The sequence below is a fragment of the Chlorocebus sabaeus genome, chromosome 18 (genome assembly GCF_047675955.1).
Source record: "Chlorocebus sabaeus isolate Y175 chromosome 18, mChlSab1.0.hap1, whole genome shotgun sequence".
Classification (NCBI taxonomy): Eukaryota; Metazoa; Chordata; class Mammalia; order Primates; family Cercopithecidae; genus Chlorocebus; species Chlorocebus sabaeus.
The window spans coordinates 21003247-21024106 of record NC_132921.1 but is presented as its reverse complement, the minus strand read 5'-3'; the positions used below and the strand labels follow the sequence as shown (position 1 = coordinate 21024106).

Here is a 20860-nt window from a genome sequence, read left to right as displayed (position 1 = left end):
ATCTGACATGATTTATACTCCTCTGAAAGGGCTAATGTTCACACACTATAAATATTCCCCAAGCTCAGGCACTGGGCCTTCAAGTTGCCTTTATCACCTCTGCTAATCCAATTCTTCAAAGGGAGCACAGCAGTGGGCTGGGAGCTGACCTCACTGATGCTTGAGGCCAGGATAGGAAATGCCCCAGACACTTCGCCACCCCATCTGGGGCCACTCGCAACAGCAATAGAAAGGCAGTCGGGCCCATCCACTGCAAAGGGTCCCAAACCCCAGCTGTAGAACATTAGGTGCTCCATGGGCTTTTTGTAAAAACATTCTTTGCTAAAGGAAAACTGGGTGAAGTAAATGGTGATCTGGCCAAGAATACAGACAGCTCTCTTCTTCCTGGCACTGGAATGGGCTACTTAAGCCTGCGTGCTGGGAAGACCAGACACCTGGGTCACCTTGCTGCTGAGGACCTTGCACAGACTGCCAAGGTGTGAGCCAAAGGTGGCAGCAGTGTGGGCTGACAGTGCTAGGTTGAGGGTGTTTTGTTCGGGCAGGCAGGACAGTTTGACACCTAGGGAAGCATAAACTCTCTTCGCTTAACAGCCCTTCGGCGTTGGGCCAGGTTTGCTGTTTGTGTGACATCATAACCACGACTACCTAGAACGCAGACTGGGGAAGTCGGTAACGCGTGACCATCTCTTGTGCTTCCTGGCCCGTATCATTTGCTTCTTACTGTTCCTCTCTCCTGCAAAGCCCTCTGTTCCATCTCCACTTGTTGAATCCCACCAAGATGCAGATCAAATGTTCCATGAAGCCTGCTCTCAACCCACAGAAGTCTGAAAATCAGGCAGCATTTACTGTGTGTCCCTCCCACTCACAGGCTGGTCTTCTAGGCTTCCCTGGAGAGCGGTTCTTAGGGCACATGCCAGTGTGTAAGCTGCCTAAGAACGAGGCTCACTTCTTGGTATCTCACATAATGGATGCTCACAAAATGTTTGGGAAATGGGTTGTTACAGGTTGAATTGTGTCCTGTTTGCCAATTCATGGGAAGTCCTGATTCCCAGTGCTTTAGAATGTGACTTTATTTGGAAACAGGATCATTTCAGATATAATTAGTTAAGATGAAGTTATACTGGAGTAGGGTGGGATCCTAGTCCAATATGATTGGTGTCTTTATACAAAGGGGAAACTTGTACACAGGAAGAATGCTATGTGAAGATGAAGGCAGAGGCGAGAGGCGAGAGGCAGTGGAAGCCAAGGAACACCGAAAATTGCCTGCCAATGACCAGGGGCTAGGGAAAGGCATGGAATGGATTGTCCTGCACAGCTGTTAGAAGAAACCAACGCTGCTGACACCTTGGACTTCTAACCTCAGACCAGAGGCAAATTTCTGTTTAAGCCACTTAATTTGTGGTGTTTTCCTATGGCAACCCTAGGAAATGGACACTTGAATGGATGGAGAGATGGGCATGAGGGCAGCCCACATGTAGGCGAAACTTCCTTACACAGCCCGGCTGCCCAGTCCTCTCCCTGGTGACATATGCAGTGACCAGGGCTTCTGCCCTTTAGGAGGTGAGCAGGCCCAGAGACAATCTGGCAGGTGAGGTCTCAGACTGTGCACCCTCAGCACACAGCAGCAGGCAGTTTCAGAGCTTACCTGCTGCACTGCCATCCCTGCACCATGGGAGACCTGGTATTGGCAGCACCCAAGCTAAGCACACATTTCTCAAGCCAGCAGGTTGACACAAATGATGCCATGCTGTGTAGTTGAGTTGCCACAAGTAACAGTGTGATTATTGAATATTCAGTGTCAACCTAGCTCTTCAGGCAGGTTTTGAATGTGTAATTGGAGAAAAACACTTGAATCTCTGCAAAAGTGGCAGTTTTAAAAAATCCACTTTATGTGTAACCAACATAACAGGGCCATCCTTTTAATGCCTGCTTTCTAGGCGAATTTCCATAGCTTCCTCACCTGTACTCCCTTCAGTTGGCACACTGGAGGGATGGTTTTGACTCACTGCAGCTGTGTGACAATGAGCTGAACAGTAAGGGGGAATAGGGAAGGTCTTGTATCAGAGATGGTGGAGTGAACTGATTACCAGTACAAACTTGAGTCCCATTGTTCTGGATGCAGGTACCATCTCTGTCACTGAATAGGCTCAGCGACCTTGGGCAGGTTACTTGGCCTCCACAAACCCCACTTGCCTCGACCACAGCCCTGGAATTACAATTCCTGCCACATGTGGCTGCTGTGATGACTGGGCAAGGTAATGCATGGAAAACCCTCAGCACAGAGCTTGGTTGTAGGTAGATGGGAGGGGATGTCTAGCAGTTTTCAGGCTCACCAAACCCTTTAAATTTCCTTTGCATGATAATCCCAGAACCCTACAATAACAGTATTAATATGAATAGCAAAATGAGGGAACTGAGGTCTGGCGACTTCCTGAAGGTCATCTAGCAAGTATATGAGGTGGGTTTAGAATGGAGTTGTCCTGAAATTAAGTCCAATACCTTTTCCACAAATCAGAGTCTCCTTTGGGTTTTTTATCCCTGTTCAATGTACCAATTTATAATCCTATGGAGCTTGAATACTCCTGAAAACCAGAACTATTTAGCTCAATCTCCAATAGAGTAAGACAGGCAAGTTTCCATGCAATAATATACTTAGTTGTAAAGGGCGGACACCTTAACTTTGGTTGTGCTGACTGCAGGAAACGGTGGGCTCTTGCATGAAAAGATGACCCAGGCTCCAGGTTTATTATGTTAATACCTAAGGACAGATAAATGACATCCATCTTTCCCAACCAGTCTTTCAGCCATTCCATCTCATCTACTGGTCAATTTATACAATACCATCATCAATCTAGTCTGTCCATCAATCCATCCATCCATCCATCCCTCCATCCATCCATCCTTCCTTCCTTCCATCCATCTTCCCATCCATTCCATCTTCCTAACCACTTATCTATCCATCTGTCCATCCATCCATCCATTCATCCTTCCATCTTTCCATCCATCTTCCCATCCATTCCATCTTCCTAACCACTTATCCATCTATCCTTCTATCCTTCCATCCTTCCATCCATCCATCCATCCATCTATCCATCTATCCATCTTCCCATCCATTCCATCTTCCTAACCACTTATCCATCTATCCTTCTATCCTTCTATCCTTCCATCCATCCATCCATCCATCCATCCATCCATCCATCCATCCATCTATCCATCTTCCCATCCATTCCGTCTTCTTAACCACTTATCCATCCAACCAGCCTTCCCTTCCTCCCATCCATCTATGGAGCATCTGCTATTAGCCAGGTCCTGTGTCAGGCAATGAGAATGTAAAATAAGTGAGGATTTCCATTTAACAATTTTTCAGTTCATCTTTAAGAATCTAGCCCTGTTGGCAGAGCTGGGCCACCATGAACAAAAGTTAAAAGCTCATGTTTCTGTCCACTTCTACTTTTACATACTCAGTTAAATTTTCTAAGTGTTAACGTGATTAAGCAATTGGACAGCTTCATGATAAGATAAACCTCTTTACCAGATTCTAGACTATTTCATTTAGATCATGGAATGTTAGGACATATCTTTCGTTCAATCTCTTTTGTAGAAAAGGAGAGTGAGAGCCAGAGAGAGAAAGTAACTTGCCTTAGGTCTTTCAGATTGCTGTGTGTAGAGACCACAAACTCAACTGGGTCTCAAGTGGCTGTTCTGGAGGGGTGGGTGCATGCAGTGAGCCGGCTATTGGGAATTCTGTTGAGGACACCTGAGAGCTATCTGCCGACCAGGCTCCAGGCAGAAGCTCTGCTGAGTGACCTGTTACATGAAAATTCCTGGGCTGTTTTCTGTTCCGTTGTGGAATTATCAGAACACAGAGAACCAAGATTAACATTATCCAGAAGACTTGAAGCTCCTCTGACACAGAAGTACACAGCATGGTAATAAGGAGTGTAGGCACTGGTGGAGTTGCTGCTACCTCGTACCTTTTAAATTAGACAAGTTATGGTTTCTGTGAATGCCCGTTCTTTGAACGGTAAAAAGGTAACAGCACCTATCACTTGGAGCTGCTACGAGGAGCCAGTGATAAGATACGTAGGTTCCCAGAACAGTGCCCAGCTTATGGTAAGAGCTCTATTCATAGCACTCATTGTTATGCTATTTATTGTTGGTATTACTATGATTCAGTTCTCTACAAAATTAGACATGTGGGGTTGGGACCTTATATCACCCTTTCAATAGAGCTCTTGAGGGTTTAAAGATAAACAAGGACTCATACCTTTTGTATATGTAGACCTGGAACATAAAACCTTCTCTGATTTGGGGTTCACATCCACCTTGCAATTTGTCTACAATGTCAACATGGAGCTATAAATAATCTCACATATGCTACATTAACAGTTTATTTAGAAATTGGGGTAGATATCGCTGCATGTTTTCAATCCTCTCAACTAATGCTGTGGTCACACCTCTGGGAAAAGCCTGGGGTGGTATCGCTTAACACTTTTTCTTCAACTTGTTCAGATTTTAAAGGTGCAATATTATTGATTAGCCACATGGGGGCAAGAAGCTCTAATTTTTCCTGAAGTTGACCAGGACGTCTATCCTAAGCATTAGAAATTGTAACGCCTTTGATATCTTAGAAAAACCAAACAGTGTTCCCGAAATATTTTATATGGGCAGTGTCAGAAATGAACAAAGCATGTTTGTGTTTAAAAGTTGATTGTGCAGATTTGTGCTCTGGCTGTAATGCTCAACCCCGGAGGCCCATTACAATCACCTGGGGGTCTTTTAAAATATGAATTCTGCTGCACACCACCCATCTGGGGACCGCAAGGCAACAGTATCAGCATTTTTAAAAAAAGCTCCCCAGGTAATTGCAAGGTTGAGAACCGCTGATCTATGGATTAGTGGAGCTTGAAAGTAATATGAAACACCTGGCCATCTGACACTGCCCTGTAATAAGTGATGCCAGGGGTCATGGTCACGTTATCAGAAAATAAACAAAAGTTGAAAAATAAAGACTGGCAAGCTAATTACTATGGAGCCAACATTTCCTTAATTTGTCTCCCTATTGAGGCTACAGACTCCCTGGGGTGACTAAACTGGCTCCGGCTACATATTTTCAAAGAGAAAATCAAAGTGACTGAATGTCCATTAGCCAGACGGCTTGTCTCACCGAGCCCGGAGCCAGTGGATTGCAACCTCTCAAGCCTCAGAGGCAGTCCTGAGGCCAGCCTCCCTTCTCTCCCCCTGGATTCTTAACCACCAGCTGAGGTTGTGTTTGATTTCAAATTCCTCCCATCGTAACAATACAGGCCTTAGATAATGCAAAGTTAAAAAGGAAAACCGAGGAGGAAGAGATGATTTCAGATGACATGCGGTTATACTCAATAATCACTCTCAATTCACAAAAAACGACCATAATGAAATAGTGAGCTTACTAATTAGTCCAAAACAGATGAAAATGCTTCCTGGCTTCTGATGTTCTGGAATGTGGAGCTCTTTTGGCCTCTGACATTTCTTATTGCTGAACTGAATGCTTGGATGTTTAATAATTCATCTTTCAGATATTTTGAGGAAAGTCCTCTGCTTAGAAGTTGTTGAGGCTGGGCATGTTTCTCAATCTCAGTACTTAGACAGAGAACTAAGAAATGAGGCCTGGACCAGGTGCTGTGGCTCACGCCTGTAATCCCAGCACATTGGGAGGTCAAGGCAGGCGGATTGCCTGAGATCGGGAGTTCGAGATCAGCCTGGCCAAGATGGTGAAACCCCATCTCTACTAAAAATACAAAAATTAGCCGGGCGTGGTGGCGCACGTCTGTAATCCCAGCTACTTGGGAGGCTGAGGGATGAGAATCGCTTGAACCTAGGAGGCAGAGGTTGCAGTTAGCAGAGATTGAGCCACTGCACTCCAGCCTGAGCAACAGAGGGAGACTCTGTCTCAAATAAATAAATAAATAAATAAATAAATAAATACATACATACATACATACATAAAATTAAATTAAATTAAATTAAAAAATGAGGCCTGCACATGGAATCACAGGGCTTGCATCACTTATGCTAAATCACACCAAATTTTGAAAAATATTTGAAAGGGTGAAAAGGTCTTCAAAGCCTATATAGTTCAACCTTCTCATTTACAGATAAGGAAACTGAGGCCCAGAGACCTGCTTATTATTGCTCAGTTAATACTGAACCAACTTGGGTTCTGTATTACTTCAGACTCCCAAGCCTAGGAACTTTCCACTGTATCACGGCCATTAAAGAAATGATCCCCTTCCCCATCACCACTGGCCCTTGCTAGGCCACACTGCTGAAGAGTGGAGGCTTTTTTTTTTTTTTTTTTTCCTGCCAGAACCATCAAAGCCAGCCCCCACCTTCCCAGCAGTCCAATCTCTCGAATTATGACTTTAATATTCGAGCATACAATGGCCTGTCCTTTCTCATAATTTTAATTACGTGTATGAATTGCTTGCCTCTACCCTTCTCTCTACCCTTGAGTTTTTAGCCTCAAATATTCCTGGTTACTGGTGTTTGAATTTTGTTTTACTAAAATATAAAATCAAATGCTAGTCCTTTGTGCATAGTTGATAAATTCAGTGGAGACAAATTACTGAAAATCCTGAGTGATTCTTTTAGAAGGGTCCTGCTGGGGAGCATCCTTAGTGGAGTCATATCAGGTTTCCCTTTTAAAGACTATTTGCAATTGCTATATTTGGGGAAGGATGTTGACGGAAAAGAAAGAGGAGAGGATTTCCAGACAAGTGTAATTTTTTTTTTTTTTTTTTTTTTTTTTTTTTTTTTTGAGGCAGAGTTTTGTTCTTCTTGTCCAGGCCAAATGCAATGGTGTGATCTTGGCTCACTGCAACCTCTCCCTCCCAGGTTCAAGCGATTCTCCTGCCTCAGCCTCCCGAGTAGCTGGGATTACAGGTGCCTGCCACCACACCCAGCTAATTTTTTGTATTTTTAGTAGAGATGGGGTTTCACCATGTTGGCCAGGCTGGTCTTGAACTCCTGACCTCGAGTGTTCCGCCTGCCTTAGCCTCCCAAAGTGCTGGGATTATAGGCCTGAGCTACCGTCCCCAGCCAAGTGTCATCTTTTGCAATGCGTTTTGTGTTACAGTAAGGCTCAATGATATAACCAGCAGGATGCTCTTGATTAAACAGGCCATCCCTCATTATAGTCACCTGTAACTGTCTCTCAATATGGCAGAATGTAAGGTACTATCCTACTTCCATTCATCAGATGCCATGCAGTCTACAGAAAATCACTTCTCTCTGAACTCTGGCTGCTTCATCTGCTGATATCAACATCCTTGCCTGAAAGTTGACCAGATGGCTTATCATGGCCCCAGAGCTAAGATCTTTGATGCTAAGTTGATATTTTCTAAACTGTTTTTCAGGATGCCATCACTTGTGATGTGTTCGTAGGTTTCTTAATTTTGGGTGTGATTTGTTCTAGGAACTCCCAAGGAAGGTCCAGACCTAGCCAACAGAGCTCCAGCCACCTTCCCTTCCTGAGGGAAGTAGAAAAGAGCTAAGCCCTAGGCTTAGGGAAGAGGACAGCAGCTTCCTGGGCTACAAGTAGTGGATACAGGAGCTGGTGACTGTGTGGCACCAGCCTCAAGCCCTCTAAGTGGCTGAGGGCTTTCTCCCCTGGGAACTGGTTCTGCCAGCCATTGTCAATGGCGTCCGTTTTGCTTCAAAGTTCACCCTGACTAGACAGGCCCTTGACATTTAGGCTAAAATCCTACGTTTTCGTGGCTAGGCTGGCACTGACACCTTGGCAGAGGGACCAGAGTTGCTTCACATATGCAGGTAGTGGTATTTTGATGATCAAGGCATTGCCTGAAGCATTGATATTAGTTTAGGGGATCTCTTTCTCCTTTCTCTTTCTTCTTCTCTCTTTCCTCTTTCCCCATCACTCCCCTTTTCATCTCTGCCTTGTTCTTCTTTCTTTTTTCCTCTGAACTCAAATAAGGAAATAACCCAACCTTCAGGATGATCATATGCTTGAGTGACCAGACATCTCAGTTGAATGTCGCTGACATAATGTAAATCAGCTTCTCAGCTCTGTGCTAAAGGCCCAGCTTTTAGAAATTTTCCAGCTGCCTGTGGACTGATACTTCTGTGAAACACAAAGATGAACCACTACAAAAATAAGATGTAAAATGCAAGCATAAATTTTTGGATTTAAACAAAATTCCTCTGTCAGATTGATATAAAAATTTCTAAACACTCTCAATTTTTGTTTTTATCCAATTATGAATCTTGCCTGTCCATAGACCATATTTTGAGTAGCATGGATACAGATTGTTACCTTACATGGAGATATTTCATATTTATATTTCAGCCCATTTTCTTTGGGAAAACACAGTGTTTCTGGCCTCTTCTCTGCTCATCTTAGTTTGTCTAAACACATATCTAAGCCCTACTGATTTCTCCAAGAGCACACCACTTCAGCTTGGTGGAGAGCTTCCTCCAGTACACACTAGCTTACAACCCTTGAGCTAATGGGCATCACTCTTATTCTTTCTCTTTAGAAGTTTGAACTTACATTCTGTTCCCTAGGTCCCATTTACCATTGGTATATGTGCCCCTTCCTGTCCACTTGTCCTTTGAGGTACCTGATTGGGCTCTTAAGTAAATATATAAAAAATACGTTACATATATTACATATAACTACATATATATATAAAAACTGCATGATATGGTTTAGCTGTGTCCCCACCCAAATCTCATCTTGAATTATAGCTCCCATAATCCCCATGTGTCACAGGAGGGACCTGGTAGGAGGTAGTTGAATCATGGGGGCAGGTCTTTCTCATGCTGCTCTCATGATCGTGAATAAGTCTCAGAGATCTGATGGTCTATTAATACAAAGGGAAGTTCCCCTGCACACGCTCTCTTGCCTGCTGCCATGTAAGGCGCGCCTTGGCTCCTCCTTTGCCTTCCACCATGATTGTGAGGCTCCCCAGCCATATGGAACTGTAAATCTATTAAACCTCTTTTTCTTTATACATTACCCAGTCTTGGTATGTCTTTATCAGCAGTGTGAGAACAAACTCATACAATAAATAATTGTGTATAATTTTATATAGGCACTTGGAAACTTTAGATATTAAACATAATGTGGCATACATTGTATATAAAATTATATAGCATAGAATTATATTTATATATGCAATTCTATATCATATCTATATAATATATAAACCCCCAAACTGGTTATATATATAAAATATACAAAAACATGTAATTAGGGAGATATTTAGACTTGCCTTACTTACCAGTGTCATTGGGATATTTGTCTCCTTTGGTACACGTCTTCCCATCATCTTCCTGGATGTAGCCTTCCCGGCACTCGCAGCGGTAGCTGCCCAAGGTATTGATGCAGATGTGGGCACACAGCGTCCCATTGCTGCTGGCACACTCATCAATATCTGGTTTGAACCAAATGTAGAGAATACTCAGTTTCTGAGAATTCACTTCTAATACAACAGGTGACATTGGGCTTGGCCTCTCTGTTAATAACAACAAAGGACACTTGGGCCGACGTTGATCAGAGAAGCCTGGAATAAAGCAGGGAGCTAGAAATGTAGGCCATCCGTAAAAACAGCACTTTTGGCCAAGCGGCCATTGTTACAGGCTGATTAGTGATGGGGTTCCTGGCTGTGGCTCTGCCACTCCCAAGACATGTGGCTTAGACTGCTAGCCTTCAGATCTCACTTACAGAACAGTGACAATGAAGCCTGCCCTAAACACTTCATAGGGCTACTTAGAAATGAAAATGAGATCACCAGTGGCAACACTCACTTAGAGAAGAAAACATTACAGAGATGATTTTTTTGTGAGTGCCCTACTGTGCTGAGGATTTTTAAGTTTCCCTTTATGGTGTAGGTTCCAAACAGCATGATGGTGACCCACAGGTCACTTAGGAATGGTCCCTTCCCAGTTAAAAGCCATGATGGCACCTGGGAAAAGATACTTCTAATAAAAGAAAATAGTCATAATGGGTCTAATGGAAAGAGTCTTCCCCAGAAAATGTCTGCCTCATCAGGAACTCAGACAGACCCCTCATGGGCTGTGGAAATGAGCCATGGGACCACCAAACAAGTCCCCACGAAGAGCCCATGTTAACTATACACATCATGGACTTGCTCCCCTGCTGCATGGTGGAAACAAAAACGTTTCCCACCACGAGGACAGTGGGAGGCCCAACTCCATTTCCTGTTCACTGGTTGAAGACACTGGGTAGCAGTGGGTGGGAACCGTGGCATGCAGCCCCAGACTGTGCACATGTGCTGGGCAGACAGAGGCCAGCCCTGAACTTGAGGATGGCAACAACTTCCCAGCCACTCCCTGCACAAGCTGCCAGTGACCCAGTCCCTGTATATGCTGAGGGGAGGGTGGTCATCTGGACGCTTCCCTGGCAGTACCGACTAGGTCATCTGTGGACTAGATGTTGCAGCTGCATCCTCCTCTGCAATTCCTCAGGCTCACTGCCTTTCCCCAGGTGTCCTAAACCTACATGTGATGCTGCCTGTACTGCCCAGACAGAGAAGATTAAGCTGATATCAGAAATAGAAATAGAACTCTTAGTAGAAGGCAAGTTCTGCTGGTACCCAAGCCCCCAAGCAAAAAGAACAGGGGCTGGGTGTGGTGGCTCATGCCTGTAATCCCAGGACTTTGAGGGGCCAAGACAGGAGGCTGAGTCCAGGAGTTCCAGACCAGTCTGGGCAGCATAGTAAAATCCCATCTCTATAAAATATGAACAAAATTAGCTGGGTGTAGTGGTGCATGCCTATAGCCCCAGCTACTCAGGAGGCTCAAGTGGGAGGATCACAGAAGCATGGGAGGTCGAGGCTGCAGTGAGCCAAGGTCATACCACTGCACTCCAGCCTGGGCAAGAGTGAGACCCTGTCTCAAAAATAAATACATAAAGAATAGGGTTCAGGAGCTGCTATAAACTGAAGTAAGACCCTTGTGCCTGGGACCTGAGCCTCATGGAATGGCCTGTGCCTCTCTCTGCAGGAGAGGCCAGAGATCCCTGCTCCATTCACTTGGCAGTCACAATCCCATTCTCTGGCATTGTGAGGCACCATTCCCAAATGCTGACAGGGAGAAACCAGAGGACCTACGGTTGGAACTTCTCAGAAATGGTGCTCCCTAGAGCCCCTGCTAGGCTAGAGAAAGAGGGATGCTCATGACAGCTGGTTTATTTTCCATGTAGGTCTACCTGCCAGTCTGCAGTTCATCCTCCAGCTGATTCTTAAATCTCACCATGCCTATGAATCATTAGAGGCACTGGTGTAAATATGCATGTGTGGACCCACTCTCAGAGTCGTGATTCACTAGGTGTGGAGAAAAGGCCAGGATTTTTTTTTTTCCTAAACGAGGACCCCAGATGTTTCTCAGGTTAGCTATGAACTGACCACACTTTCAGACACATAGTTCCAGAGGAAAAGGAGCCATAAAGCTGCCTTAGAACCTCAAGGAATGCACGGCTGGGACAGCCAGTTCGTGAGGGCGACAGTAAACAGGCTGGTGCCGTGGATGGCACAGGCTCTGCTCAGCTGCAGCCCAGGTGGCTGGCTTCGGCTCCCTCCGACTTCCTCCTAACCTGTCTGCCATATGGCTACTTCCTTTTTTTCCCCAATTGTCTTCTAAGACAATGTTTACTCTTGTTTTGTTCTGTCTGCGTTTTTACGTTTTGACCACTTATACTCTGTTTTACATTATTCCAGTTTATATTTGGGCATGTTCCCCTTCTCCTGCTCTTATGTCTCACTGCCAATTAGGACCTCACTGGTACCAGATCCCAGAAGAATTCCTTGGTCCTAGTTGGTTTTAGTAATTGTGATGAAGGGCAGTGATAAGCTATCCCTAGGATAATATCAAACACAACTTCATCCAACAAGTATGAGAACTGAAGGGTCCAACCAAGGACAGAACCATCTGAACAAGGCACATGTTAAGAAGCTGGAAACAAAGCACATTCCCAACACACCCAGACAGTATGGCTTCTCCCGCTTCCGGTGTCTCTCCCGGTCATATCGGTATCCCGGATAACAAGTACACAGCACTCGGCCAAAGTTGTCTGTGCACTGCTGTTCACAGGGAGCCTCTGCACAAACGTCGTAATCTGAAAAAGCAAAGTGAGAGCTCACGTCAACCACAGGAGGAGGCGGGGTAACCTGGCCTTGGCCTGGAAAGGACTTTCTGGGCTGGGCTCTGCTCAAGAGCACGTGTGAAGTGTGGACAGATACACTTAGAGGGACAGGAACTCTTTCGGGCTGTGGGGCACCTTCTAAGAGTACTGCAATGGGTAACATACATGGCATCACATCACTCGTGATTTTCCCCCTAGGTCGCCTCATCATCCTTTAGTCTTTGTCACTATCCAGAGAGAAAAGACTCTTAAGAGGGCCAGATCTGTGGATTCCCTTGGGGGTGGGGTGCTGTTTTGTTTTGTTCATCAACTGCTGTAGAGGCAGGGGACTCCACCCAGTAGAACACTAAACAAAGGCCAGCTGGGGTGACAGGCGTTGGCGTCATCATATGGGAGGAAGGGCTGGAAGTCAGGCAGGCTCAGAGAAGTAGGAAGGGGACTTTGTGTATACATGTCTGGACTCATGCTGCTAATACCTGAGACTGGGTAATTTACAAAGGAAAGAGGTTTAATTGGCTCACAGTTCCACACATCTGGGGAGACATCACAATCATGGCTGAAGGTAAATGAGGAGCAAAGTCGCTTCTTACATGGAAGCAGGCAAGGGAGTGTGTGCAGGGGAGCTCCCCATCAGATCTTGTGAGACTTACTCACTAACATGAGAACACCATGGGAAAGACCCGCCCCCATGATTCAATTACATCCCACCAGGTCCTTCCCATGACACGTGGGAATTATGGGAGCTACAATTCAAGATGAGATTTGGGTGGGGACACAGCCAAACCATATCACTGTGTAACAGAAATGTGCATGACTTATAAGAAAGCCGATGCTTATATGTGTATACCGTATAAGTGTGCGTCCTAGGGGGTTGATCTCTCATGCTGAGAAGGGATTGGGTGAGTTCGAATGGTTAGAGGTCTCTTTCCAGCCCTCAGCCTGTGCAAACTGAGGTGGATACACTGCTACTCATAAATAATGAGGGCATCTGCTCCTCTCAGTTCCCAGGAACTGATATGTAATGAGCCTCTGAAGGGACTTTGGCTCTAATTCAGTAGCTCAGGCACAACACTGACTCCCAGGCGAGAGCCAGCACCTCATTAATCCTTTGCACTATCTCCTCCAGGTGCTGACAGATAAACTATCCTTGGACACCAAGTGAGTCTGGCTTTGCTCCACCACGTATGAAGGTGAACGGGTGGGCCGTCAGCTCCTGATGCAGGGAGGGTTTGTGTGACAAGTATTGTGCCATTCTCACAATGACCTGGAAAGCTGCCCTTGTAAAATACTCCTTCCCATGACTGTGATTTCAGGCCTGCTTTGCCTGCATGGTGTTCTGACCAACCCTGCAGACTGTCTCTAGCTACACATTTCCTCCACTTGGCATCACCTCTAGGCAGCCAAGGTTCTGTGCTCTTTATGTTGGAGAGCATGATCCTGGCATAACTGGCTGTGAGCTTCCCTGTTGGCTATTGCCACCATTCCGCAGCAGCTGGGAAGGGGAAGGAGGAGGCAGAGAGGCTGTCAAAGTGTTTGAGTTGATCATGGTGCCTAACAAGGCAGTTTCCTGTCTCTCCTACCATTCCTGCTTCCCCTGAGGAACCACTTCCAACTCTTCCAGCTGATTCTTTCTACACTCACTTCTAAATAGCTGACTGCATTGCTTCTTTATTTTTATTTTAAATCCTCTCTAATGACTTCCAGTAACAGAGGAGATGCACGGAATTTTTTTATGGCCTCCTGTCCCCTGCAGTCATACCCGTAACTTTCTATTCCCTCCATCTGGCCAATATAGTTATGATGAAATTTTGATGTGATAGGCCGGGCGCGGTGGCTCAAGCCTGTAATCCCAGCACTTTGGGAGGCCGAGACGGGCGGATCACGAGGTCAGGAGATCAAGACCATCCTGGCTAACACGGTGAAACCCCGTCTCTACTAAAAAATACCAAAAAAAAAAAAAAAAAAAAAAATAGCCGGGCGAAGTGGCGGGCGCCTGTAGTCCCAGCTACACGGGAGGCTGAGGCAGGAGAATGGCGTGAACCCGGGAGGCGGAGCTTGCAGTGAGCCGAGATCCGGCCACTGCACTCCCGCCTGGGCGACAGAGTGAGACTCCATCTCAAAAAAAAAAAAAAAAAAAAAGAAATTTTGATGTGATAATCTTTAGTATTTGTACCATAATGACAACATAAAAACTATTCTTTGCTGAACCTGGAAGTATGCTTGAATTACTTGCACCTTCTTGAAGACCTTTTTATCTTCTCTGGAATTAAAAGAATTATCTTGTATATTTTTGGGGTGCCAGTTACTGAACTTTCTCTCTTAGCTTCAAACACCCACCTTCTTCTTCTATGGGCTACTTTGTGACTTGGGCTCTGGAGTCCACATTCCTTTGTCAGCTGCCAACCTCTTAGTTTCTGACAGTGACACACATAGAGACACAGACATAAGCAGGGAGGCTGGAAGAGGAAGAAGGGATATCTGCTTTTTTCTGTTTTGCTTCCTGAGCTTCCTATTCATGAAAGCCTAATATCAGCCTTTCTCTTCCATCCCACTAGCAGATTGTTTCAATAGCAGCTGCAAGCCAGGCATGGTGGCATGTGCCACCTCCGGAGGTTGAGGTGAGAGGCTGACTTGAGGCCAGGAGTTCAAGACCAGCCTGGGCAACATAGTGAGATCCTGTGTCTACCAAAAAGAATACAGTAGCAGCAAAATCCAGCTTGAATTTTATCTAACACTTGCAAAAATCAGCCTCACTGTATCCCATTTCAGAGACATCAGCACCAGCCAACCGTCTGGTAGCCCCGCCTCCAAGGTCTGGGTCCCAGATCCACTAGTAACTTCCTCTAGGTTCTGAGAAATAGGGCTTGCTAGTCAGTACCTCTTCCTCAGAGTTCTGGGTCCTCCCGACTTCTAAGTTTTCACTGGGTCAATATCTTCTCTTTGTTTCCCTAGCCTAGAGGCGGTAGCTGCTTCCTGCAGTTGTTACCTCAGTGATACTTAGTTTTCCTTTTGCATTTTTGGTTCTCAATTACTAGTTAGCAGTTCTTCATATTAATTGCTTTCTGTTAAATAAGTGGTGAAGGCTCTGTTTCTGGACAACTTCAATCTACATGTTCAGTTCTCTACAAATTGATCACTAATTCATCACCAGAGATCCCCTCAATTTTGCGAATCTCTTCTTATAGACATTTTTTCAAATTAATCTCAACTTGCTCTAATTAGGACTCTGTAGGTCTGCTGCATGGCAGCTACTACTCTTGGTCTTGAACTCCTCAGGTAATCCTCTTAGCCTCCCAAAGTGCTGGGATTACCAGTACCGCACTCAGCCTGCAGCTGCGTCCAGGAGTGTGCATTCACCACGAACCTATGGATGCCCATCACCTCTCTCTCTCGTGTTGGATTCCTGTTTCCTGGATCCCACATGTATTAGTCTGTTCTCACACTGCTAATAAAGACATACCTGAGACTGGATAATTTACAAAGGAAAGAGGTTTAACTGACTCACAGATCCATGTGGCTGGAGAGGCCTTACAATCATGGAAGAAGGCAAATGAGCAAAGTCATGTCTTACATGGTGGCAGACAAGAGAGAGCTTGCGCATGGGAACTCTCATTTATAAAACCATCAGATCTTGTGAGACTTATTCACTACCATGAGAACCGTATGGGGGAAACTGCCCCCATGATTCAATTATCTCCACCTGGCCCTGCCCTTGACACGTGTGGATTATTACAATTCGATGTGAGATTTGGGTGGGGACACAGCCAAACCATATATCCACATCTTTCTCTCTTCCAGTTTACTCCCTCATTTTAGTGGAGAATATTCTCCATTGGCTTCCCGACTTAGAGCAGCAAATATGAGACAGCAACGCTTAAAAACTATAGCTTCCACTCATGAGTTAACATATTTCTTTAGACATTCTAGTTTCTTTCTGCCATCTGTTATGGTTAATGCTACAGGTCAACTTGGCTAGGCCATGGTACCCAGCTATTTAGTCTGGAGCAAGGTTCACCAGGAGGATATATATGCTCTGAATCAGTATCCAACAGATGGTATGGTTTGTCCCATAACCAGGATTCACAGGTCCCAGAATCAAGGGTGGAAATGGGAGAGGCACCACTCACTGTTACCCGTACTGATCCACTAGCAAAATTTTTGCTTCTTGTTCCTGTAACTTTATGTTATATTGGCCCAGAGGGCTTAGTTTCAAAGGGAGGAATACTTCCAGCAACAGAGGCAAAAATGATTCCATTGAACTGAAAATTAAGGTGCCACCTGGCCACTTTGGTCTCCTCATGCCTCTGCATCAGCAGGCAAAAAAGGGAGTTATTGTGCCAGCTGGGGTGACTGATCCTGGCTATCAAGGGGAAATTGTACTGTTATTCCACAACAGAGGGAAGGAAAATTTTCTGGAACACCAGAAACACCTTAGGTGGTCCCTTAGTAATTGTCACACCCTGTGATTAAAAAGTCAACAGAAGACAACAACTCAATTCAGGCAGGGCTAACGTCTCAGATCCTTCAGGAATGAAGGTGTGGATCACCTTACCAGGTAGAGAAAGAACCACGATCAGGTAAGGTGCTTGCTGAGGGCAAAGGGAATATGGGTTGGGTAGTAGAACGTGGCAGGTTACATATATCAGCTATGACCATGTGACTAGTAACAGAAAAAAAGCACTGTAAATTGTAATGAGTATTTCGTATCTTTCCATGGATTATTTCCATGTTTGTGTTTGTGCGTGTGCATCTGCATGCCAATCTTTGTTTTCTTCCTTCTTTTATCCTCTTATCATATGTCATAAGATGTAGTGACTTTATATCACAGTATTTAAATACTGTTAACTTTACATCACAGTATTTACATTAAAGCATATCAAGGAGATGCTGGAAAAGTTCAGTGCCACAGGACTTCATACCCTCTTCTGGGGAAAGGGTTAGTGTGTTTCATGCGGGATAGTTGTAGCATGTCAGATGAACATACAACTTTGTTATTGCCTGTATCTGGAGATTGGGTATGGTTTAAGGAGAGGCGTATGGGTGCCAAGCTGACAAGGGGTAGATTTGCGATAATTTTATGTGTCATCTTGGCTAGGCCAAAGTATCCAAATATTAGGTCAAACGTTATTCTAGGTGTTTCTGTGAAGATATTTTTAGATGAGATTAACACTGAAATCAGTAGACTTTGAGTAAATCAGATGACCCTCCATAATGTGTGTGGGCCTCATCCAATCAGGTGAAAGTCTTAATAGAAAAAAACATGACCTCCCCTCCCACACCCCGCCAATCTAAGGGGGACTTCTGGCCAGCAGACTCCAACTGCAACTCCTCCCTGGATCTCTTGCCTGCCAGCCTGCACTGAAGACTTTGGACTTGCATCTCCACAATCTCATGAGCCAACCCCTTTAAAAAAGTCTCAATCTCTCACTCAGTCTCAGTCTCTCCCTCTCTCTCCATACACAGAAAATCAAAATCAAAATTGGTTCTATTTCTCTGGAGAACCTTAATATACAATATTTTCTGAAATCCTGCATTTGTACTTTGCATTCTCTGGTGATAGAAACAATTATGACTAAAGATATCTTTAGTAAAAGAAACAATCACTGACTTTTTCCCACAGATTAAAACAAACCCGCTATGAAAAGTGTTCTAGCAAAAAGCAACAGAGCAGAGAAGTAGCTCTGGCAAAACAACTTTCAGCATGTGTGACCACTTTTCCTGAAAATATTCAGTTCTGGGTTATGTTAATTATAGGCGCTGTAGTCTCTTTAGGATGAGGGAGACTAGTTTTAAGACCTAGATGTTTGAAACCACTAACACTGAAAGAAACTCTAAGTATGTGGTATCCATGCAATTTTTAATTAGGTTGGGCAAGGTCTTTAGATAAGATCTTGAACCAAAGGGCCTATAACTTAATTTTCTTTGCAGTCTGCCAAACTGCAACATAAAGGACACAGCTAGTGATTGAGAAAAGCTGATATAGAAAGAGATGCAATTATTGTGACTTTTGTGGGTTTACCCATCATGCTATAACCAACAGAATTGACTGGCAGAGAGAAATTCAGCTTAGAGAAACCCAAGACCACATCAGCCATCACACGTGGAGCGACTCCCAGCCAGCCTTCCTATGGCAGCTTTCTCAAAGGTCGCAGCTATGATTCAAGAAACTGTCTCATCCTTCCACTGAAAACAGCAATAAATGGGAGGGATTCATCTGCTTCTAACTGATCAAAAATGGTGCTCTATGAGATAATGCAACAGAATTAGCTTGGCTGGGCTCTCGATCTTCTACAGAGATCTGGCTTCTTGGACAAAAGTGAAGAAAACTGTTTCACATTCCCCACCCATCTCACCCCAGCCCTGAACAAGCTTAACCCCATGCCCTTCAAACAGTCTTTAGTGCTTTCTGTGTCAGGGCTCTGCCTGGAACTCACTGCAGTCCTCTACTTTCTACTTGTTTAAGTTCTGGGCAGTCTTCCTTGATAACATGGTCTCACTTCTCCCCTCATTTCCAAGACCCTCTTTGACTGCCCTGGGCCTCTGTGTATGTGTCCCCTCTGAACACTTCCTGCTTTGAATGTCTCTATTGCACATATTGCAGTTATTACTAACAATGACAATAGCAGCAAGAACAGCAGCCACCATTTATCAAGCATGTAATAAGAACCAGCCTGTGTTCCAAGTGCCTGACATGTGGCAAAATTCTTAAAACCATCATTTGACCAACATACTAATACTACCCTGTAAGAACCAAGGCTTAGAAAGTAACTTGAACTTGCCAAAGGTCACAGCTATCAGTAGGATGCTGATAGCTGATTTAATCATAGAAGCATGATTAAAATCCAGGCCTATCTGATTCTATCTGCTCCCCATCCTGGCTTCTCAACTTGAATGCATGCAACTTGAGAGCTGGGTCCCTGCCTTACTTTGTATCTGTATCTGAGTGCTGGGTTGAACACTCAGGTAGTGTTTGCTGATGGGCAATGTAAAGGGACTTAAAGTTTAGCAGGTGAAAGGCAGGTAAAGAAAGCAGGTGGAGAGGTCAAGGGAGGAGGGCTAGTTCTAACTGTATATAAAATGCTAATTGGGGGATTATAGCCCATTAATCAGAAAACCTGAAATGCTATATAAGAATGACTCAATGTGTGCAAACACATCATGTAATGATCAGACACTGGACGTTACATATAACAAAATTGGCATCAGAAAAATTTAATGCCAAAAAAAATTTAATGCCAAAAAATATGCACAGATGGCACAGATAATCAGACACAGATAGCACCTATATTCCTTCAACATCTAAAGTTGATAGACTTTGAGTGATTAGTTGTGAATAAAGTGACACAATCTTTTTTATATTACATACCTTCTGGGATGCATTGTCCAAGAACAAATTTATATCCTTTGCAGCACTTTTTCCTAAGAGACAAATATTTAAAATATAATATTAGGTTAAAAATAAAATTCTTTTCAGTTCTTGTTTTTTTGAATGAAATAATCTGTGCCCAGGAAACATTGAGGCATAAAGCAAAGTAGGGGCAAAGTATTTTTAAGGTAATCTGGGATTAAAAGAAAAAATATCAATAATACACGACCACATTTTCTAATACCGGGATATTCTTTCTGCTACATAATATATGAAATCAACATTTTGAATCCTATGAAATTAAATAATTAACTCAGACTTCAAGATACTTATATTAAGCAATTAAAGGAGTATAGGACACAAATAGGAAAAGGACCTTTAAGGATGACCAGGCCTCTCATTCCACAGGCCAAAGAGATACAACTCGTTTATTATAACAATTAATGAATCATAATAACAATACTTGGCTAATTATAACATAATCATTGTTAATTGTAATATAACAATAATTAGGTAGTCAACTATTAAGGCAGAGACTGGAACCCAAACATTCTGATTCTCATTTGAGTGATTTTTTTAAAAAAACACTTGTACCGTATAAGAGACCTAAAGGTACCTAAATGATCCGAATTTAAAATACAGCGAACAGGTCATTCCTAACATAAATATTCAATACTTACTCCACTTCAAACAAGCTAAGTTAACCAAGTTAACTACCTGCTAGAAGAAAAATATTTACACTCTCTGAATGAATACAGCAAGATGCAGGCTCTCTACAACATAACATGTACAAATGTGACCCATTCTCAAAGAGAAGACAATCAATGCTGCAATCTCCAAGATAACCCATATGTTGGAATTATTAGACTTTAAAGTAGCTATTTAACTGTGTTCAACTACATAAAGGAAAATATACCTGCAATGAACAAAACAGAAAATGTCAACAGAGAAACTACTAAAAGAACAAAACAGAAATTACAGAACAAACAGATCTGAAATTTTTAAACATGCTGCTGGATGTGCTTAACAGAAGAATGGAGAAATGATGCAGGAAAGAATTTGTGAATTTGAAAATAAATGAAATAAAATAAATAAATGAAATAAATAAGTGAACATTATCCAATCTGAAGGAAAGAGGAAAAAAGACTTAAAAAAGGGAACAGAGACTTGTGGGCTAATATCAGAGGTCTAAGGTCTGGTACTTGGAGTTCTAGAGGGACAGGAGACAGTAAATGGAGCAGAAAAATATATTTGAAAAAACAATGGCTGAAAACTTCCAAAATGTAGTGAAAGAAATACATTTTCAGATTAAAGAAGTTTAGCAAGCC

The 20860-nt window shown here is 43.7% G+C and overlaps 1 protein-coding gene across 2 annotated transcripts in view; it reads right to left on the bottom strand.

Annotated features, from left to right (window-relative positions):
- CCBE1 (collagen and calcium binding EGF domains 1) overlaps positions 1-20860 on the bottom strand; it is a 292036-nt gene that overhangs the window by 47837 nt on the left and 223339 nt on the right. For both annotated transcript variants that reach the window (XM_008013906.3, XM_008013908.3), the window contains exons 4-6: positions 19533-19585; positions 12005-12139; positions 9285-9437 (exon numbers count right to left, since the gene is read on the bottom strand). In XM_008013906.3, the coding sequence (XP_008012097.3) occupies positions 9285-9437; positions 12005-12139; positions 19533-19585 (341 nt within the window). The remainder of the gene's footprint in view (positions 1-9284; positions 9438-12004; positions 12140-19532; positions 19586-20860) is intronic.